This window comes from Taeniopygia guttata, chromosome 2 (assembly GCF_048771995.1).
Source record: "Taeniopygia guttata chromosome 2, bTaeGut7.mat, whole genome shotgun sequence".
In the NCBI taxonomy this organism is placed as follows: Eukaryota; Metazoa; Chordata; class Aves; order Passeriformes; family Estrildidae; genus Taeniopygia; species Taeniopygia guttata.
In genome coordinates, this window is record NC_133026.1 from 71,598,708 (window position 1) to 71,619,648 (window position 20,941).

At 39.3% G+C, this 20,941-nt stretch overlaps 1 protein-coding gene across 2 annotated transcripts in view; it reads left to right on the top strand.

Moving 5' to 3' along the window:
* Positions 1-4,131: 4,131 nt before the first annotated feature.
* ATP9B (ATPase phospholipid transporting 9B (putative)) overlaps positions 4,132-20,941 on the top strand; it is a 157,156-nt gene continuing 140,346 nt past the window's right edge. For both annotated transcript variants that reach the window (XM_030265599.4, XM_030265600.4), the window contains exons 1-2: positions 4,132-4,316; positions 20,744-20,917. In XM_030265599.4, coding sequence (XP_030121459.3) covers positions 4,222-4,316; positions 20,744-20,917 — 269 coding nt within the window. In that variant the 5' untranslated portion in view covers positions 4,132-4,221. The remainder of the gene's footprint in view (positions 4,317-20,743; positions 20,918-20,941) is intronic.

The window sequence follows — 20,941 nt, forward strand, 5'->3', positions numbered from 1 at the left end:
TGTCTCCACTTTTGTTCTTTCCCAGAGCAAGATAATATTTTGTTACATCCTACTCTAATACATTGAAGATATGAAGGCACTGCTATTAGCAATGTTAAAACTGATAACTGCAGCTGGTTTAGCTCCCTCTATTTTGCATTTGTTTTGCTCCCTTTCTCTGACAGTGTAAGAATTTATTTGGTGTAGCATTACTTGCTGCCCTGAGCTCTTCCTATAAACAAAACCATATTCTTTCCATGCTGCTGTGCTTAGGTCTTGCCAGTGATTTTCTTTTTAAAGGAAGCAGGTGTTTTGGAACAATTTACAATTTGATGAAAATTTGAGGACAGGTACCAAGCTGGTTCACCATTGAGGAAAAAAGTGACACAATTAAAAGAGAAATATATGGAGATTTGAAGGATAAAGAGGTTTGAAGGATAAGGAGGTTTGAAGGATAAGGCAAGAAAATATTTAAGTTATGTAAATTTTGTACCATGTAACATTACATGAGGCTTACTGAAGCTTTTCCTTTTGTTTTCTATTTAATGATTTTAATATCATTTTCACAGATTTACTCCAGTATAAATGATTTTATAATTTGGCTTTGAGAAGGATAGCAAAGAATGAATTAGCTTCAAACTATCTTTCATTTCCCCTGTTACCCTAGCCTAGACTAGATACATAATCAGGATTGGGAGTGAGGGAGCACTTAACCTTGAACATTTACAGCAGAAATAGAATGGTAACAAAAGTATAAATTATTATTAAATGCTCTCTGGGGATATCAGGCAGAACTCGTTACAGATAGGTTCTGCACCTGTCGCAGACACATGCAACAAATGCAAAATAGTTTCCATGCAAGCTTGTTCCTAGTCAAACCAAGAGTTCACAAGATCCATAAATCATAGGTTCTGGATCTCTGCCACTTGTTAAAAATGCAAGTTACGCAAAAAAGAAGCACAGAAAAGATGATACGGAAAGCTTATTTCAGAGTGGTGCTACATTTACTTATCACAAATGCATGTCATCATGGTATTTAAGTTACAAATGTTACTTAGCCAAGTATTGAAATGAATATTATAATGTTAATATAAAAATGAATTCCTGAAATGAAAAGCTGTTTCTCATAAAGAAAAACAACACCTGCCTGAAGCATCGGAATACAAAAATCTGGATCAAAAGCAAGTTTATTCCATGACCTTTCAGTATTGCTAAACAGGAAAGGAAATCTTATTTTCAAAATGCAGGGACATTTTCTAAAGGCAAATTGAAAAGCCATCACATATCATACACCAAATTGTCAATTCTGCATGATGAAAACTTTAATATAAATGTTTAGAATTTTCTTTAAAAAACAAGAGACAGGATCACATCATAATCTAGAGGCAGAACTGAATGATAATTCATGATACACAATCAAAGATCCTGCACTTAAAAGCTTCTACTATTTTATGAAAATAGTGATGCAAAAGTCAATTAGAGTGATCAAGAAGATGAACTCATGATAGATTTCCATCAACTGTCTTAACTGCAATCTTTAAACATATATTTGAAATAATCAAAACAGCATGTATTTATTTTGTCACACTCTTAGCCATTGGTATACTAAAAAACTCATTTGCTCTCCTTGGAAGGCTTTCTGGTCAAGATCTTCTCTGCACACAGGCAACAGGGAAATATTTCTTTCTTAAATCCTCAAAGCAGTCATAAATAAAATAATGCTTTGTAGACCACAAGACTCGGTAAGAAATGAAGGCTCTAAAGGCATTTATGGTTCCTAATGATTGTCTCATGCTGGGGCCTTTAAAAGTCTGACAATAATAAACCTTTCCTTACACATCCTCAGTCACTTATTTGTTTATACATATGGAATTTACAAACACATGCCCATAATTTACTAACATTAGATATAGTTACAGGCCAAACAACCTGTTAAATAACCAGAAACATAATCAAATAACCAGAACCAAAGTTCTGCACAGACAAGAAGATTAATCTCAGGCTACTAACTTGTGAATTAAGTGCTTTCTGTTCAGTTCAAAAATTGCTCTGCCATGGGCTAGAATCAATTAATAAAATGGAAGCAATAGCTTTAATTCTCTTGGCCTCAGTGATCTCCAGTAACTTACTTAGCCGCATGAGGATTCTGAATATGTAGCTATTCATATTAATGTTTAAAATTTTAAAACCGTGAGATGCACAGAATTGCAGTCATAACAGCCATCAAAGCACCTAGGACTGGCATAATTGTTACTCTGAAAGTTTTCCAGGCTATGTTTGCTTATTCTAGCACATAAGTTACAGCCATCATGGCAGAGCAGGCAGGAGATAGGCAGTACCACAAACACCCCATAAACTGCCATGCAGTGGATGCAACAGCAATGTACCCTTGAGCAGAGTCACATACCCACACCTTGAGCACTAACTGTGTAGCCACCACCCACAAGAGGGAAGTGACCCTTCTCTGTCTGGTACTTGTAGTACCTTATCTGGGTTACCATGTCCAGTTTTGCTCTCATTACAGAAGCTCATTGTCATTCTGAAGTGAGTCTATGAAAAGGTGACCAAGATGGCCAGGGAGCTGGAGAACATGGTGTATAAGGAGAGGTTGAGAGCTCAGCCTGCCCAGCTTAGAGTAGAAACAGTTAAGAAGAAACTTTGTGGCTGAATAACACTATTTAATGGCACGATACCAAGAATATGGAGCCCAGATTTTAATCAGAGATGGATGGTTCTGGCTGATTCTGTGTTTCCCAAGTTGGAACATGGGAAGTTTTGAGTACTTATTAGCAATTTGTTTATCACAAGATAAACATTGCAACAGGTAGCCCAGAGAACTTATGGAAACACTGTATTGTCCTTGGAGGTGTTCAACAGTCCACTTCACATGGCCCTGTACAGCCCGATATTAAACATAATGTCTTGGTGGAGCAGCTTGGCTTGGGTGATATCTAGACATCTCTTTCAATATAAATTAAAATTCTGTGATTCTACTGGTGAACTCATTCTGATTCTAATACCATTAACATTATAAGGGTTAACAGAGTTAAAAAGCTAAATAAATATATTTTCCTTTTCTGGCATTTCCATGTGTGATCCTTTGAATACCCAGCAAAGTCCTGTCACATGCCCAGCATATTTTTCACTTCTATTCCTATAGAAGCCTTTCTGTGTAATTGTTGTTCCCGTCTCCTGGTTCAACTTTGTGAGCTCTGTATCTGTCAGTCAGTGAGTTCAGAACCCAGATAGTATGCTTAAAGTCAAAATTCTGCTCAGAAATTTGCGCTTGGAAAGCACTGCTAGTGCTCCACAACCTTCACTCCAGCAGATAAGCATCCTTCATTGTAAGCTGTGTGTTGTGGCGCCTCCATGATGAGCATCTTCCCTTGGTCAAAGCTACACCTCAAGGTATAGCAACACTTCAGTCTGAAGTGTCTGGGTCATAAAAGCAAGCTTCATTTAGCAACAGACATTGAGGAAAAAAACCAAATAAATTCTCTTTTTACCACTGTGGAATGTCTTCTGTATTTGTAATGGTATTAGGCCTTTTGCCCCCCTACGGCATCTGTTCCAGAGGAATACCAACAGATAACATGCTACAGTAGGTCTATGAACTCATCTATCTTTCAAACCAGTTTTTGCTGGTGATGACTTGTATAGCCAGCCTGTGAGATAACACAGACTGGTGGTTAATTATCCCTGAGGTACAGAATGTCCACTTCCACGTGGCAATACCTGTCTCTGTTTAATGGCAGGAAACCATCATTGGCAGGCGTGGTACCAGAGAAGCTGAATAATTACGAAATCACAGAACGGGTCTGCTTGGAAGGGACTACAGTGAGTCATTTGGTCCAACCTCCCTGTCCAAGCAGGGTCACCCTAGAGCCCAGGGCACAGCACTGCGCCCAGACGGCGCTTGAGCAGCTCCATCAAGGCAACTCCACAGCCTTTCTGAGCAATCGCACGGGAAAGAAGCTCTTCCTCATGTTCAGGTGGAACTTCCTGTGCACCAGCTCCTGCCCCTCGCCTGTGTCCTACAGCTGGGCAGCCCGGAGCGGAGCCCGCAGCCCGTTCCCGCCCAGCGCTCTCTGAGGGGACCGCGCTCCTCCGGCCGCGCCACCCACGGCCCGCCCGCCCCGTGTTTACCCCGCGACCCCGCCCCTCCCTGACGTCACCGGCGTGGCCGGTACGTCAGGAGGGCCCGGGCGGCGCCCGGCTGGGCGGCGGGGGGGCGCCCCCAAGATGGCGGACCAGATCCCGCTGCGCCCGGTGCCGCGCAGCGCCCAGCGCAGGGCGGCCTATTACAGCAGCGCCGCCGCGGCGCAGCGGCACAGCAGGTACGGGCAGGGCCGGCGCGGCGGCCGCTGCCCCCCTCCTTCCCCTCTTCTTCCCCTGCCCCCAGCCGCGGGCGGAGCGGCGTGCGCCCCTCGCCCAGCTCCGCTGCTCTGCGGGGCTCCGGGACCGCCCGCCCGCCCCGCGGGACGGGGCGGCGGCCCCGCCGTGGGTGGCGAAGGAGGGTGTCGGCAGTCTTTGGCTCTCGCAGGCCTCCTCGCGGTGCCGCCTCTCGCGGGCCGCTGTTCCCGTGTCCCGGCGGTGGGGCTGTGGCCGGGACGGGCTGCCGCGGCGGCGGGAAGATGCTCAGGGCGCCCTGGCCCGGCCGCTCCCCGCGCCAGCCCCGCGCCCGCGGGTGCGGCCTTCGCTCGCCCGGCCCCACCGCCCGCAACTCCGCGCAACTCGGGCCCCTTGCCAGGAGTTCACGTAGGAGTGGGATGGCCGTGCCGGGGGCTTGTTTGGGCGTCCGTAGTAAATATGTTGCGAGCTAGTTGTTGGATGCTAGCACGGACACCATTCCTGAGTGTGAGAATTAAAATAGTTTCAAATTTCCTCAAAGATACACTGTTGGGCTTTAACAATTTGGAGAAGACGGTTTAAAGATCGGCCGTCAAATTGTTTCCAGGCAAAAATTGAACGTTGCTTTGCTTCCCATTACTCTGAATAATTTCTAGGTATACTGTTGTTGTGAGCATGGAAAAGCACTGCTTCATAATTTTGGTATCTCCATTGGATAGCACGCTTACAGTGGGTTATGTGGTTATACTTAGTAGTTACAGATTTCTTCCTCTTTTGGTTCTTGTAGAGCATTATCTGTGGTAGAGGGACTGGAGGGAGCAGTTGTAGGATCTGAAGTAAATGGACTTACTAAGAATAAAATAGTTGGTGCTTTTTTTCTAGTTCAAATACAGTGATAAATCTGTTTCATAATGAATAAAATGTGATAAATCTGCTTCATAATGAATAAAATGTATTCACTTCTTTGTCTGGATGGGATAATGAACAAAAAAGGTAGTTTAAAGCTGTGCAAAATAGGTTAGGCTTACATTATGCTGACTTAAACTAGATGAAGGGCTTCTTTATGAACATTCACAGGTTTGTAGGACAGTCTGCCATAGTATTAGCCTTCTCCATCTCACTAATACTTGAATGTCTGTCAATTTGTTGTAGGTTTGTCCTCTGTCTTGAGGTAGGGCAGTGTCATCATCATTAACCCTATTCCTTAGAGAATTGAATCAGAGAATGTTGTCACTGACATTTGCTTTTCAGTAGGTTTTATGTTTGGGAATAAAAAGGAGGATTTGGTAGGTAAAAATTTATTCCAGACTATGAAAGGTACTGGGAGTTCTGTTGTAGGTTAAGCAGGAGTGTTCTGGTGATGCTGTAGATGGGATGGCTTGAGTCCATAAGTCAGATGGTTACACAGGTTAATTGAAGGTGTGTGTGCAGGTGTCACTGTGGTTCTTTAGACAAACTGTTTAATTGTGGCTTTATATGCAGATTTGGCAAGCTGTAGGAACTAGCAAGGAACTAGCAAGTCATTGATTCTTGCCCTCTGTCTTTGATCAACATTGTCCTCCAAAGATAGTGCATTACATTCCTTCCAATGTAGATGACATTTTTCAGAGTTATGATTTTTCCTAATCTGTGTATTTAGCATAATGATCCTTCATAAAAGTGATTATCTATGTTTTTAGTTACTTTTGTGCAGCTTCTTGTAGGTATATAAAAGCTTTTAAAATTGACAGGCTCATTTATTGCGTTTCTTTATTTTTGATCACTTGATTAATAAATTGCTTATCTGAGCTCTTAGAATCAGAATACTTACACCAGCCTCTTCACTCACTTTATTGGTTTATTTTTCTTAATGTGAATTGAGTAGGTTGGTCATTCTCCTTCAAGAATACCTTACCTTGGATTTGTGAGAGCACCTTGGGAAGATGTCCTAGGGACCTGCAATAAAACCATGGGAATACTTGTGTGGAGTCTACCACAACTGTCTTGTGTAGAGTCAAAGGGGAAATACTGCAGTGCAAATAGTTGAATTACAACTTGTAAGTCTTATGGCTCTAAGCTTTTAATTGATCTACAGCTTCTGTGTCTTTATGAATGATTCATCCTGCTTTTCTAATCTTCAGCACAGATTCTGAAGAAGCCTTGCATTCCTATGGAAAATGCAGCAAAGGTCCTGATGTCAGATACTTATGAGAGTGTTGAAGTGAAGTCACTGAGGTCTCTGATATGCAGAAACCTATCAAGTGCATGTATGCTTGAGGATTTTGACTAAAAGGGTGTGATACATATCTCTGAAGATGTCTAGACACAAACACCTATTAAAACATACTGGAGTTGGTATGTCGGGTTTCATCCAGTGCTGTTGTTTCTGGACCTTCAAGACTTTTTGACTTGCTGTGATCTATTTTTTCAGTGAAGAATTTACAATCTTTTGGAAGTCGTATGCACACATCCTTAACTTTAGTGTGGTAGTGTTTTTAACTCCAGTTAATTGTCCTGCTGCTGTGCAACATCAGTTAATACAACACATCAGTTGCTAACCTTTATTGGCCTCACAGCTAATTTGTAGGATGACTTCTTTTGCTTGGGCTAAGCAGTCTGTAGGAGTCTTTGTCAGTGTTGCTGTAGCTCACTTTGCAGTGAGGAGAAAGATTTTCATAATCAGTGTTTGTCTGTAGTTCACATTGTGCTTTTGAGGTTTATTTAGACAGATTGATAGTGCATATTTTAAAGCTGGAATATGTTTTCCCACACACACCTAAAGAAACTTTGATAGTATGCACACTTCTGTATAAAATTTTAGCCAGCTAAGAATCGTGAAATGTCCCAAGATGTACTTTATATACAAAAAACATGACAAGATTAATGTATTTTATATATTCATACTGTATGCGCTAAGGCCTGTTAAAAATATATTAAAAATACATATTAAATATCACCTATGGTTCAATGAACACACGCATCCTGTTCTGCTTTTATTTATGATATTTAAGCACAACTTATTGCTTTTACAGTAGAAATTCAGTTTTTATATTTTCTCTCATCTTTCCCTACCTCAGATGGACAGAGAACTGTTCATGTGTTGCTGTTAACAATCAGGGAAATCTATCTTGGAGGAAAAAGTTGTCATCTTATAATGAATTTGAAAAATCCTTGCTATAGTTTAGTATATTCAACTTGCATAGCTGTAAAAAGGCTTGGGGGAAAAAGCTGATTGGTTCAGCACTTGTTTCAGCACGTTGTCCTTCAGTTTGAAGGTTTTTATCTACAAGAAAATAATTGCTGCTTTTTGTTTACATGGAGAGGGAGAAAGAGGACCAGAGAACATTCAGGTTCACCTTAAATGTGCAGTGAGGATTATTCTCATCTGTTTGACTTATATTTGTCGTCATCAACCACAGAGAATCAATTGCTGACCAAAGGAAGAAGTTGTCTGTGCTGTCATGTGAGGTTAGTTGCAGGAAAACAAGAAGCCTGGTAGAATTTTGAAGCTGATAAGGAACTAAACAGTAGTCAACTATCATTTATCCATTAACAAAATACCTGTTTTTTTCAGGTGTTCTATGCTTGCTGCTGTCAGCAGCATGATTCTATTTGGCCTAATAGGGCTGAGGTTAGAGGTGCTGGGACTCTTGAGCTGGTACCAGAAAATCCCATCTTTCCAGTTCTCCCTTATGTGACATAAATTCACCTGCACTCCAGATATTCATAAAGGTGTCGTGTAAGATACCCAGTCACTGGAAGGAAATTCCTTGCATGCTTGTTCATGCCGTGGGCCAGAGTAGTGTATTTATGAATGGCACAACTGGATATATTAAGTGGTTGTTGTAGAGCAAGTTGTGGAGCAGATCAACTGCTGTTGCTTGTATCTGCAGTTTGCCACTGATGGGGCAACTCTGTTTTGATGCAACTGACTATACTGTTATTTTGGAATTATTTTATGTCATTAGTGAATAAGAAAATTGCGCAAAAAGGAAAAATGAACCAAATAATAGGATAATGTGTCTTTTGTACAGGTAAATGTAGCATACTTGTTGCTTAACAATTTGTGAACTGTAGCTTATTTAATGTGAAGTATGTATAATAGAAAAAAATGAAATCTGTTCCAGACAAAAGGGAATGGAAGTCTGCAGAGCTTGAAGTTCAATAAAAACTCACCTGGTTCCCTGATACTTACAGATCTCAAACCTCTTTTTGTAGTACATGGAAAATAATATTATTTAATGTCATAATACTATTCTAGTGCTTTTTATTTGAATGAAAGCTGTTCCCAGCAATCTTGTAGTCCTTATGGTTATGATTTCTCAGAGTGTTTGGCTAGCTTCCACATTGAACCACCAAAAAAGAGATAAAAATGTCAATAGATAATAGTCAAGGCATATACTTTAATTCTGTGTGATTTTTCATTTCTGACATAATCTGATGTGGACTTTGTTAAAATACCTTTATTTTCCTGCTGCATTTCAGTTGCTTGTTAGAATGTGTCCTAAATGACATTGTCTAAAGGAGAATGTGATTTTCACAGTGTAGTTGTTATTCTTTGTATTCCAGTGGTTTTTGATATTTCACATGTAATAATTAAGAATAATGTCTCCAAATAACTAAAGATATTATTTGGTGAGACCATGTAACAATCAACGCTCTTAGGACCTAACATCTCTTGTAGAATGCTGTTCACAAAAGTTCATGACTTCTGTTGTTATAACTATGGGTCTGGAAAGCCTTGCAAAATGTCTATAATTGTTCAAAACCCCCAAATATTGGTACATATCAATGGAGTTTACCCACTGAATAGGCTGTATGCAGTGATATTTGGTATGTTGTACAGTTTTGTGAAATGCTGATAGTTCCTATGAGTCTCCTTCCCTGGGTATTTCTGAACGTTTAGAACAAAAGTTCTTACAGTATCTTGGCAGAGTTATACAGGTTTCAGTTTCATCTTCTTCCCAGCACACCTGTTAATTGGATGGCTCTACATGTTTCATCCTGAAAAAGAACTTGAAAATGATGCATGAGGATGAATGACTGACAATATTGGCATTAATTTGAATTTTAATATAGTTTCTGTGATAAAAATTTCCAAAGATGGAACTGAATTCACTTTTGAACATCTGTGTTTTAAAACTGCTTTTGCAAAGTGACAGTAACTTCTTCCAACATCTGTTGTTTGACCAGAAGCAACAACTTGTTAAATCCAGGAACATAAACTATAAATGTCTATGGTTTTGCTAGGTTGTTTTTTTTTTTTGTTTTTTTTTTTTTTTGTTTTTTTTTTTTTTGAGGAAATAGGATTGTTAATGCCATTCATTCTGCTACTCTGGACATGATCACAGAAACTCCTGGAAGTTTAACAGCTGTGGGAGTGTGTGGGAGTTGGTACTGCTTATTAATTCTCCATACTGGCACACCTGCACTTCCTTGTGGACAAAACTCCTAACATCATCCTGGTTCCTGTGGTGCTTCCTTTAAATCAGAGCTCCTGTCTTGTGTTGTTTTTCCTCTGTGACAAGCAAACAGGAATGGCAGCAAAATGGATGCACCATTACAGATGAGTCTTCTGTCTCTGTACTGCAGAAGTCTTTGCTGGAGGTAGCAACTAAAAGTGAGATGTGTCAGTAGTTACTGTGATGCCAATACCTGCGAATGTTACAGGTTCCTTTGATACTTGCTAGAAATGTCATGAACTCTGAATAACTAAATATGCTGTTCCTGAGAACTGTTTCAGTCTACAGGTGCTGATATGTAGATGTTGTAGTGTATTGGGAATGAGAACACATTAAATTACACAGCTGTATGTTTTGCTAATGTATATCTATTCATTATAATACACCTCTGTTTTTTGTTTCAGCATAAGGAGGAAAGGATCAAATGTGGTGTAAAGAAATCTCATTAGAATAGTCCTTAGGAGAGTTGTCTGTACTTTTATGCCATTCCTGCGAAGTGGATCAATTATGTATGTCCTTTGTTCTTTTCCAGGAGAACTCTTGCCCCTCCCTTTTTTATAGACTTCACCTGAAATTCAAAGTGTTTGTCTCTTTTTCATTAAAAAAAATTTAAACATTGATGTCACTGTCTTGCAGGACATACTGTCCTTTCTTTATTAGTCTTTCCTGGATTGTGATTTTGGACAGTGATTCGTCCCTGTTATTTGGAACTATGTCACTCTGACTTTTAGGCTTAGTCTTAGATCCCATCTCTGAATTCTGATTCTTCCAACAGGATTGTGTGGCAACTTTGTATTTGGGATGCTGTATTTGTGTAATAGTGGTTGAGTTGAGTCTGTTTTCAAGATCACAAGTTATGGAGAAACTAGTTCTCTAGATTTTAGAAAAAGGAGTAATTGATGTATTCCCACTCCTGGACCTTTTTTGTTGGTCTTTTTTTTTTTTTTTTCCTCTTTGCTAAAGCCTTTATTTATAGGTTAATAGTTCTGGTTGGGACTGACACCCAGTTTAGGATAGGTGCAGGTTCTGAGACTTCTGCCTGGGGCAAAGGTCCAAGGAGTTTGATGTATAAGTCTTGAAAAATAGTCTTTCCATATCTGAATATTTTCAGACCTTTTATGCAGTGTGTGTTGTCCTTGTTAGGTTCTGGGACTTTTACTTTTCATAGCAAAGTTTAATGATTTAATGATGCAGATAACCATATGACTTGTATATAAAGTTGTTCACATTAGCAACTGTAAAATAATTTTACCAATAATGAGACTTTGATTGGCACCATACCTGAGAAGCAGTTTGTTGTATTTTATCCACAGACACAAATTTAAATGACATACAAACCTTAGGTGATTTTAGTAAAAAAGTGATTTTTAATTGCAGTTCTTTAATTTGACATTATGTAGAACTGTGCATTTGGAAAAAGTTGTTTTTTCTGTTCACTGGTAATGGTCTTTCATACCAAGATAGGTTTACACAAAGTCATAATTTTTAGCACAGTTATTCTTACAGTAACTCTCCTGAAGTGTTGTAATCTTTGGGCAAAAAAAAAGTTTGAGAACTTTAAGTTACTATTGCAGGTGTTACTATTGTTTGCATAAGCACAAGTGACTGCATGTTTTAGGTATTATTTTTGCATGCCTTCCTGATTTGTACCTATAGTATCTAAATACAGTGATTTGTATTGCTTGGGCAGGCATTTGGATTGCTAAGAAGAGGGAAAGAAAACAATTGATTGGGCTACAATGTCAATAACAATAGCCAGTGACAGTGATAAAATGGCCCCATTGTTCTGATCAATGACATACCCGACTAATTAAAAAGGGGTTCTGCTGAATGTAGATGATGTTTCCTAAGGTCCAACTGTGTATTTAGGTATTTCTGGTATTTATTTGTTAAATACAGAGACTCGTTCATCTTGTCATGGGTTGAAAAAGATCTTGTGTTAAGGTATACATAGCGCTTTGTAAGTTGAGCAAGGATGGGTGCCTTTTACTGTGGAGGCTCCATTGCATATCTTCTCAATTTTCTTCTTCTGTATATTGTACTAGTAAGAAAGTGTGATGTAGGAGAAGGAGAAGGCAAATAGCATTCAGCATATTTGATTTTGGTATGGTGGAACCTGTAGTTTTAGTATCTGTTTTAAGCAATTTTTAAAAAGATACTGACGAAAGGGAGCTGCTGTGGTAATAAGTTTCTATGATGCTTGTAGACCTTTATCTCAACAGAGGTAAAGGTTTTTCCCTTAGTTCTGCAAGGCTGAAGATACCAGCTTTTTGTTTGTTTTGTTTGGTTTTTTGTTTGGTTGGTTTTGGGGTGGGATGTTCAACTCTACAAATATCCAGCATCCTTAAAAGCTGTTAGTATTAACTCTGGTTACTCCATAAAAATTTGTAATAGCATTATTTTGTATGAGTTTCTGATTTTTTTTAGGTCAGGACCTGTGTTCAGAGACTTCCCAAGTAACACTGATTAGGGTGTTATACTTGCATGAGAGGCACAGCAGAAGCTGAATAGGGACATAGAGCAGCAAGTTCTAATCAATTTTAAAAATTTCTGAAATACCTTTTCTGTGATTTTTGGGAAGAGGTTGAAGGAAATTATTTAAATTTCAATGCATTTAGCTATAGAAGATTTTTCCATTTTCAACTTCTGTTGTAATCTAGGAACAGCATGATTGCTTTGTTGTTTAGCAGAATTTACTGCTGTGTGAAGCATAAAGGGTTTGAAATTAGAGGAGAAAATGTAATTTTTAATTCTTAGAAATGCATGGTAATATTTGAGGAACATAAGTATTTGCAACTTGATTTTTTCCTGTGTAACTTTCTAGCAAAGCAGTTTGTTTTATGGATACACTGGTTATTTGTTTAGGAAGAAGGGTTACATGAAACTACATTGTATGGTTATAAACATGATTATTGATGAATGTGCCTTGCTTAATAAAATCTATGCAGCTGCAGTTTCTTGAGGTTTTTTTCTTCATTAGAGGACATGATCAGGACAGTTTTGTCAGCGATACAGGCAGTCTACAGCAGTTGCTGATTTGGTGTTTCATCCTTTAAGAAACAATCTTCACTCATTGTATGGATATGCCTGTCACTTCATTGGCAGTTCAGTGGCAGACTCCTCCTTTATCCTCAGACTTGGAAAGTGTTCACATAGGTTGACGTCCTGGTTTAGTGGACAAAAACCTCAAAAAAGCCTCAAAAAGGCACCAGAAACACATGAAGACCTCCTCCCTGAGAGACATTATGAATTCAAGCAACATGGCTACTGACTGCTTTATCCCAATACAGAGAAAGTGCAACTAAAATGCCATCAATACAGTTTTTTTTTTCACTTTCTTGAGTCCACTTTGGGTGCCAGAAATTGTTCTGGTTTAGGGTGAATTTAGGAGAAAACCTCCAAAGGGGTTTCCTCTAGAAAGCCAATTCAAGTGGCCCCTTCCCTAACTGGTTTGGGAAAAGATTTCCTTGGAGAAAAGTGGAAAAAACCTATTTAACAGGCAAAGCACAAAAAAATAATAATATTAAACAATAAAACCTCTTACCACTCCAATAGTGAAGACAAACTCAGAAAGTCCCCTCCATGGGCTGCAGCTCAACTCGCTCAGTCTCTTATCAGTCCCTCTGGTGCTGGAAATGCCACGGCCCAGACCCGGCCTCGTGGGCCACAGGTTCGAGCTGCCGGTGCTCCTCTGGATGTTTAGTCCAGAGCAGGTTTAAACAGGTCCAAGAAAAAGAAAAACACAGTCCAGGGAACTTCTCTGCCTCAGCTAGCTAAAAACTAACTAAAAGCAAAGGAGAGCTCTGTCCTGCTGGCTGTCCATCCATCCCCAGACAACACAGTCCAGGAGCAGGAATGTGCAGGAGTGATTGCAGTTTCTGATAACAAACTCTGCTCTTCTTCTTCCCCTCTCTTCCATCTCAGAGCCAGTCTTAAAGGTGCAAAACTTATTTCTGGGCTAAACAGACAAATGGGGATACAGGCATCATAAAATCACTCCAGGACAGTTGGAGGTAGAGGATAGGGTATGAGTGAGACAGATTGTGCATCTTACTCTGTCCTCTGCCCATGATGGGAAGCAAAGGGAGTCCTGTGGCTGCACCAGCCACTCAGCCAAATGGCCAGCTCTCAGCAGGATGGGACATGGTCACAGCACTGGGAGGCAGTATCTCAACTAGTCTTTCTCAGCTTTTTTACTTAAGACTTGCCATGGCAACCTCTCTTCCATGCTGCTCTGCATCCCACAGCCATCTCCTGGGTCAAATTCATGCATAGACTCATGACCATGCATTCCTTTTTCTTCCCTCACTAGTTTGAGAAATACTGCTTTAACACATCAGCTGTGTTTTCCTTCTTGTGAATGATGGTCTACAGAAAAAGCGATAGGTGATGAGGAACAAATATTTATGTAGGATCTGACACAGTGCTTATATTCCTACCTGGGTCTTTTAATCAAGCAGATAAAAAAACCCTCTTCATAAATACTGCTTTGACATTTGTAGAGTGCATAAAATCAGAAAAGTATGCAGTCATAATTGCCCTCTGTCCTGCACCTTTCTGCTGCGCCCTTGAATATTGCTCTTTTAGAGTAATGGAAAGCTGGCAGAAAACACAGAAATTATTATGGACCTGAATAGTTAGCCAAGTTAGATTTAAATAACTTATCATGGCTTCCATTACCTGTTATGGTACCTATGAAATTCTGCATCTGCATCTACTCTGGCAAACCAATTCTGCATCCTCATGTACTCAGCCATCAAAGTGAAATGACATAGGTACATGTGACTTGAGGCATCATTTTCACTGCAGATATTTACATCAAAATTTCACTTAGAAGTATTTATTGTATGTGACTTTCTTTCAGTTAAATATGTTAAATGAGATTCCTAATAGTAGTCAGATTTTGTGAAAAGTTGTTTAATATTAATGTTCCTTTTTTCTTAGGAAACCATATTTTGTCAAGATAGTTTTCTTCATACCTGATTTAGTAGCAGTCATGCTGAGAGTTTTGATGTCTCCACTCTGGCTTCTTTATTCATGTTGCTTTCAGTGCTTCCCTATTTTAATACAGGTTTCTGGGATTATACTTAATTGATTTGTCACTCAAGGAAAATCAGCACTTCAAGCAATTAAGTGCAGCAAAGTACTAGGTAACAAAGACACAAAGATTTTTGTTCTCATCCTAGTTATGAAAAATCCATTATCCATTATCTTACTGTTTTTAAATACTGAAGTACAATTTTCCAACACAATAGCAAAATTGCTTTTGAAACAGAATAAATTGCTTGCCAGTTCAGAGGCTGTATTTTCAAGTCAGGCTTACCAAACACGATGGTGCTTATGCTCATTATCTTCACTACATGGTGAAGCTCCATATTTGAAAGTGCAAACGTAGATACTAAGTGTGGGAAAAAAAACCTTGTCTTTAATATAATGGCAAACAAATCTTAAGGAAATTATGATTAGAAGATCAATGTATTCTGCAAATATTACCACATTTACAAAATCAATTTTAACATTAAGCATATCTGTAAATGTTTCTCTGTCAAATATCTCCCATGATTCTCTTGCATTAGTGTGTTTCTTCAAGAAAGATTTTATGATGTTTACTGTGTTACTGTTGTTTATAAGAGATACTATTTTTCAAATCAGACACTTGTTAACTTTGTATGGAAGTAAAAGGGATGTGTTACTTTGATATCTTGTACCCTCAATTACAGCTGTCAGACTGTGATCTCCCTGGGTGGTGTTAAAATGCACCATTAATTAGATGTCCAAGAGCAAAACACAATGCAACATATAAAGTTCTCTATTAAAACTGTGATAATGTAATTTACAAAATTAATTAGAAGGGATTATAAAAGCATTGTACAGGAGTATGCTTAAACACAGGCCTGTCTTATTGGAAGTCTAAGAATAAAGTAATATCTTGAGTTTTTACTACGCAGTGGTTTTATTACCTAGTGTTGATCTAGTCTGGGAGAAATCAATGTAATTTGGTATAATATGGATGTTAACCTGTAATAACTGCTGTGCTTTGTGAAAATAATTTTTTATATAATGTTTTTTCTTAATGTTCATTAATAATAAGAAAAAATACATTTCTAGATTGTCATATTAAACTAAACATCAGATACAGATTTTTGCAAACAACATTGTGAAGATCAAGTTTTCTCATGTTTGTTTTAAACTTCTTTTTTAAATGGATGCTCTTAGTAATAATTTGGAATTTCCATGCCATATTCTCAACATAACTTTCTGGGAACTCCTAACTTTTAATAATAGCACAGTTGATTTTAGTTTGAAACTTTGGTTATGTTTCCTGTAGTGTGGCAGTGCTTTTACGCCATTTGAAACATTGATGAAGATTTCTTGTCACAAAGCCTAATGTACTTAAGGTTCCAATACTCAGTTGACTCGCAGCGGGTATGTTTGTTTATTATTATTCCTAGTTATGCAATATTTTCTAATCTGGTCTGAACACATCCTTTAATGGTGTTCTATGCCAAGTAATTCCAAAGCAGTGCAGAAATCAGGGCATCACCTGCCAAAGAAAAGAGGGAGAGTCTATTTCAAGATTTTTTAAACAATAGTGGATTTAGGGTTTTTTGTTCCCCTTCCCTATTAGAGTTTACTTCTTAACTGTGTTGATACCAATTCATTATATAGCCAGTGTATGTGGTCTATCTTTTCAGTAGAAATATAATATTCAGTCTCTTCCCTCCCTCCCTCCACTCCCTCCCCTCTTCGTCCCTCCCTTTCTTGGTATCCAAAAAAGTTAATAACTGCTTTAATGTATATATTCTTGTATACGATAAGGCTTAACATAGAAAATCTAGGGGGAAATGAAATAGTTTCAGGTTTTTGTATTAAACATATAGTGAGTTGAAAAAATGCTTTCCATGCGTACCCCTTATGTTTGTAATATTGGGGGTTTTTTTTAAATACTGTATTTGACAGAATACTGTTCAGGGTGCTGCTCTGTCAGCAGAACTCCCTCTGCTCAAGGAAGGCAACCTACAGCTGTTTGCTCAAGATCGTGTCCAGACAGGTTTAAAATGTCTCAAAGGATGGAGATGCCATAATCTCCCTGGACAGCTCATGCCTGTGCTCAGTCATCCTCTTGTTAAAAGTGTTTCCTGATGTTGAGATGGCACCTTCTGTGTTTCAGTTTGAGCCCATTTCCTCTAGTCCTGTGACTGGGCACCACTGAAGACAGCCTGGCTCTTTACAACCTGCCTTCAAGTTCATAGACATTATGATATAAGATCTTATGTGACATAAGATCCTGCTTGTGCCTTGTCTTCTCCAGGCTGAGCAGTCCCATCTCTCTCATTCTTTCGTTGTAGGAGAGATGCTTCATCATCATCATGGCCCTTCACTGGTACCTTCATGCTATTCAGCATGGCCATGTCTCTCTTGCACTGGATACACTGCTCCAGGTGTGACCTTCCCAGTGCTGAGCTGAGGGAAAGAATCTCCTCCCTTGATGTGCTGGCAGCACTTTGCCTGAGGCAGCCCATGATACTGGTACCTGTCTTTGCAGCGAGGGCACAGTGCTGCTGACCACCAGGATCCCCAAATTCTTTGCTGCCAGGCTCCATCGCTGGAGTAGCCCCCAGCATGTAGTGGTGAGTGAGGTTGTTCAGGTGAAGAACTTAGTAATTCTTCTTGCTGAGTTTCCTGAGGTTCCCATCAACCTGTTTCTCTAGCCACTCAAATTTGCACTGGATAGTGGCATATTCATCTGGCCTGTCATCATTCCTTCCAGTTTTGTGTCATCTGCAAACTTACTGAGGGTGCATTTTGCCCCATCTTCCACATCATCAATGAAGATGCCAAACAGACTGAGCCAGTATGGATCTCTGACCTAGTGTACTGGCCTCCAATTAGACTTTGTGCCACTGACCAACCTCTGGATTTGGCCATTACAACAGGATTCAATCCATCTTGCTATCTGCTTATCCAGCTACTGCAGCAGCAGCTTGCCTATGAGAATTTTATAGGAGGCAGTGTCTAACACTTAGGTAAGTCCAAGCAGACACTATCCACTGGTCTTCCTTCATTTACCAGGTCAGTTACTCAATCTTACAGGTTTATTGGGTTGGTCAAGTAGGACTTCCTTTTGATGGAGCCATGCTGACTACTCCTCATAATTTTCTTGTCCTTTATTGGAAAAGATTTCCAAAGATGAGCCACTCTATCACCTTCCCAGGGATTGTGGTGAGACTGGAAGCTAAGGGCAGGTTCCCTGGGTCTTCCTCCTTGCCCTTCTTGAAAAGGAGGAATGGCATTTGCTTTCCTCCAATCCTCCAGTTGCCATGATTGATCCAAGATTATTGGAAATGACCTTGCAATTACAGGTCTGACAGGTTCCTCAGCACTTGTGGGTGCATCCCATCAGGGCCCAATGGCTTTTTTATATTTTTACATGCAAATATATATAATAGAATACTACTAATATATAATACATGTTTTATTACATATTATATTTTATTATATATGTAATATGCACTATATACAAGAAGAAAAAATATTCATATTCAGTTTGTTTAAGTGTTCCCTCACCTATCTTCCTTACTTTAGGCTTTTTTCCTATTCTCTGAGACCTGGGACTCCTGAAAGTCAGTCTTCCTAATCAAGATTTAAGCACAGAAGGCATCCAGTACCTCAGCCTCTTCCATGTCCTGTATAACTATATATCCTGTGTTATCCAATGAGACCCCATTTTCCCTAGTCTTCCTTATCTCACCTATGTGCTTAAAACTTCTTGCCTTTGACATCTCTGGCTGGATTAAATGACATTTGGCTATAGCTGTCCTTGCTTTGTCTTTGGAAGCTTGGACAATGTTTTTGTATTTCCCAGGTTACCTGTCTTTTTCCTACCCTCTGTGCACTTCTGTTTTCTGCCCGGGTTTGAACAGCTACTTTTTTGTCCAGTCAGAGCCATCCCATTGGATGGGAATCTCTTGAACTTGGAGTAGGTGATCCTTGAGTACTAGCCAGCTTTTTTGGGCCCCTCTTCACCCCAAGAGCTTATTCCATGTGACTCTTTCAAGCACTTCTTTAAAAGGCTGAATCCATTCTGAATTCCAGGGTTGTGAGCTCCTTGCTACCTTTCCCCCTGCTCTCAGAGTCTTGAACTTCACCATCTTATGGTCACTGCAGTCAAGGCTGTGTTGACCTTCCCATCCCCAGTGAGCCTCTCCTTGCTTGGTGAGTATGTGGTTCAGCAGAGCATCTTGTCTCATGGGCCTCCTCCAGAGTAATTAGAGGAGGAAGTTGTCGAAGTGCTGCAGGACCCTCCAGGATTGTCTGTGTCCTTTTGTGTTGTTCCTCCAGCAGATATTAGGGTGGTAGAGATTTGCCATGAAGACCAGGGCTTGAGAATGTGGAGCTGCTCTTCTCTGTCTCTAAAAGGCCTCACCCACATGCATTTCCTTTTCAGGTGGTCTCTAGCAGATGCCTACTAAAATGTTGCCTTTACCTGTTCTCTTTTCTCTTAACCCAGAAGCTCTCAGTTGCCTCCTCATCCATCCCTAGGCAGAGCACCATGCACTCCAGCTGCTCACTCACATAAAGGGAATGAATTAGCAGTTTTGTTAATTACTATTTTTATATGGTTTGGGATTAGGTTGCTGTGGAGAAAATGAGACAGTCCTGGGATTCACCTTCTAAGAGATGGCTTTAAATACAGCTTCGTAAAAATTAAACTTACTAATTCTGGGTAACAGTGCATCTTCTTTCAATCATCTTCCCGAAGGTATGAAAGTATGAAAGGATTAAGTTAGTCAATTTACATGCACTTAGAGGAATTTTCTTACTGAATATTCCAGTGTTTTGTCTTCACTTAAAAACATTCCACATGTGTAAAATTAGAGTGGATAATAGTTTCTTGGGAGGAAAGGACCATTGTTAGCCTAATGTTTTTTTCCATGGGTCTGATGCCTTAAGTTTTAGCTGACATATGTTCCAGATTCTGTACTGCATTAGAATATAACTCTGAACTTCATTCAAAGTGTTAGCAAGTTCTCTTCGCAGTTTAGTTAGACAAATAGTTAGACAAACCATCCTTTTCCAACCCCAGAACCAAGGACACCATTGGAGTTTCAGGCGCAAAAAGTGTAAACAACGAGAGCATGGGAGGATGGGACTTCATAACCTGAAGCTGTAACTGGGCAATTAACCCCAATATGTTAATGGACCAAAACTTTTAAAAGTGTGAAAACATGTGACCTGCTGTCAGTGTTGGGTATAGCCTCAGCCAGGCTCTTGTGCTGCCCAAGGTGTATCCTTTGAAGGCCTTTTTAATAAATACCTACTTTATTTCTTTAACAATGTCTAGCCTCTGTTCTAGATAGCCTCTCAAGGCATCAGGTCCCACAGGCAAGACTTCTTGACTCACTGAATGTTTTTGTGTAGAATTATAAGAGTAATTATAATGTTTTCATAATTAAAACTAAGATACTGATGTGTGGTGCAGAAAGTGAGGCTCAAGGGCCTGCACACACAAGAAAATACATCAGGAAAGCAAGTTGAAAAAGCACAGTGGAAATATAAAGTCTGTACTCCATGAAAATTCAGTCACTTGTGTCTGCTATAAGTTTTTCAAAGTAACTTCTATCTAACAAAATTTTACAAAAAATCCTTTGAAAAGTAGGAAGTTGCAACTTTGTATGCACAGATTATATAAAAGCTAAGAATTTCCCTGGAATTGTTTATACTACGTTTGACAATGATTGCTAGCTTTTTGCTGTATTGCACAGTTTTAACTAAAATCAGAATATATTGTTAATATGTTAACAAAAAAGCATGAGATGCTTAGATGAAAATATCTCCCTAATAAAATTCCATATGGCAAAAATTAAGTTGTTAGTTTAGGAGATTCCCAGTAATAAAAAGTGATGTATTGGCTATTTATTTTTATTTTTATTATTTTTATTTATTGTAGTGCTTTTATCTCATTTTGCCAGGTACCAAGCGGAAGATGAGTCCTCTCATTTGGATGAAATGCCACTAATGATGTCAGAAGAAGGCTTTGAAAATGATGAGAGTGATTACCATACTTTACCAAGAGCCAGAATTTCTCAGAGAAGAAGAGGCTTAGAATGGTTTATCTGTGGCGGCTGGAAGTTCCTTTGCACTAGGTTTGTCACACACTAGTACTTTTA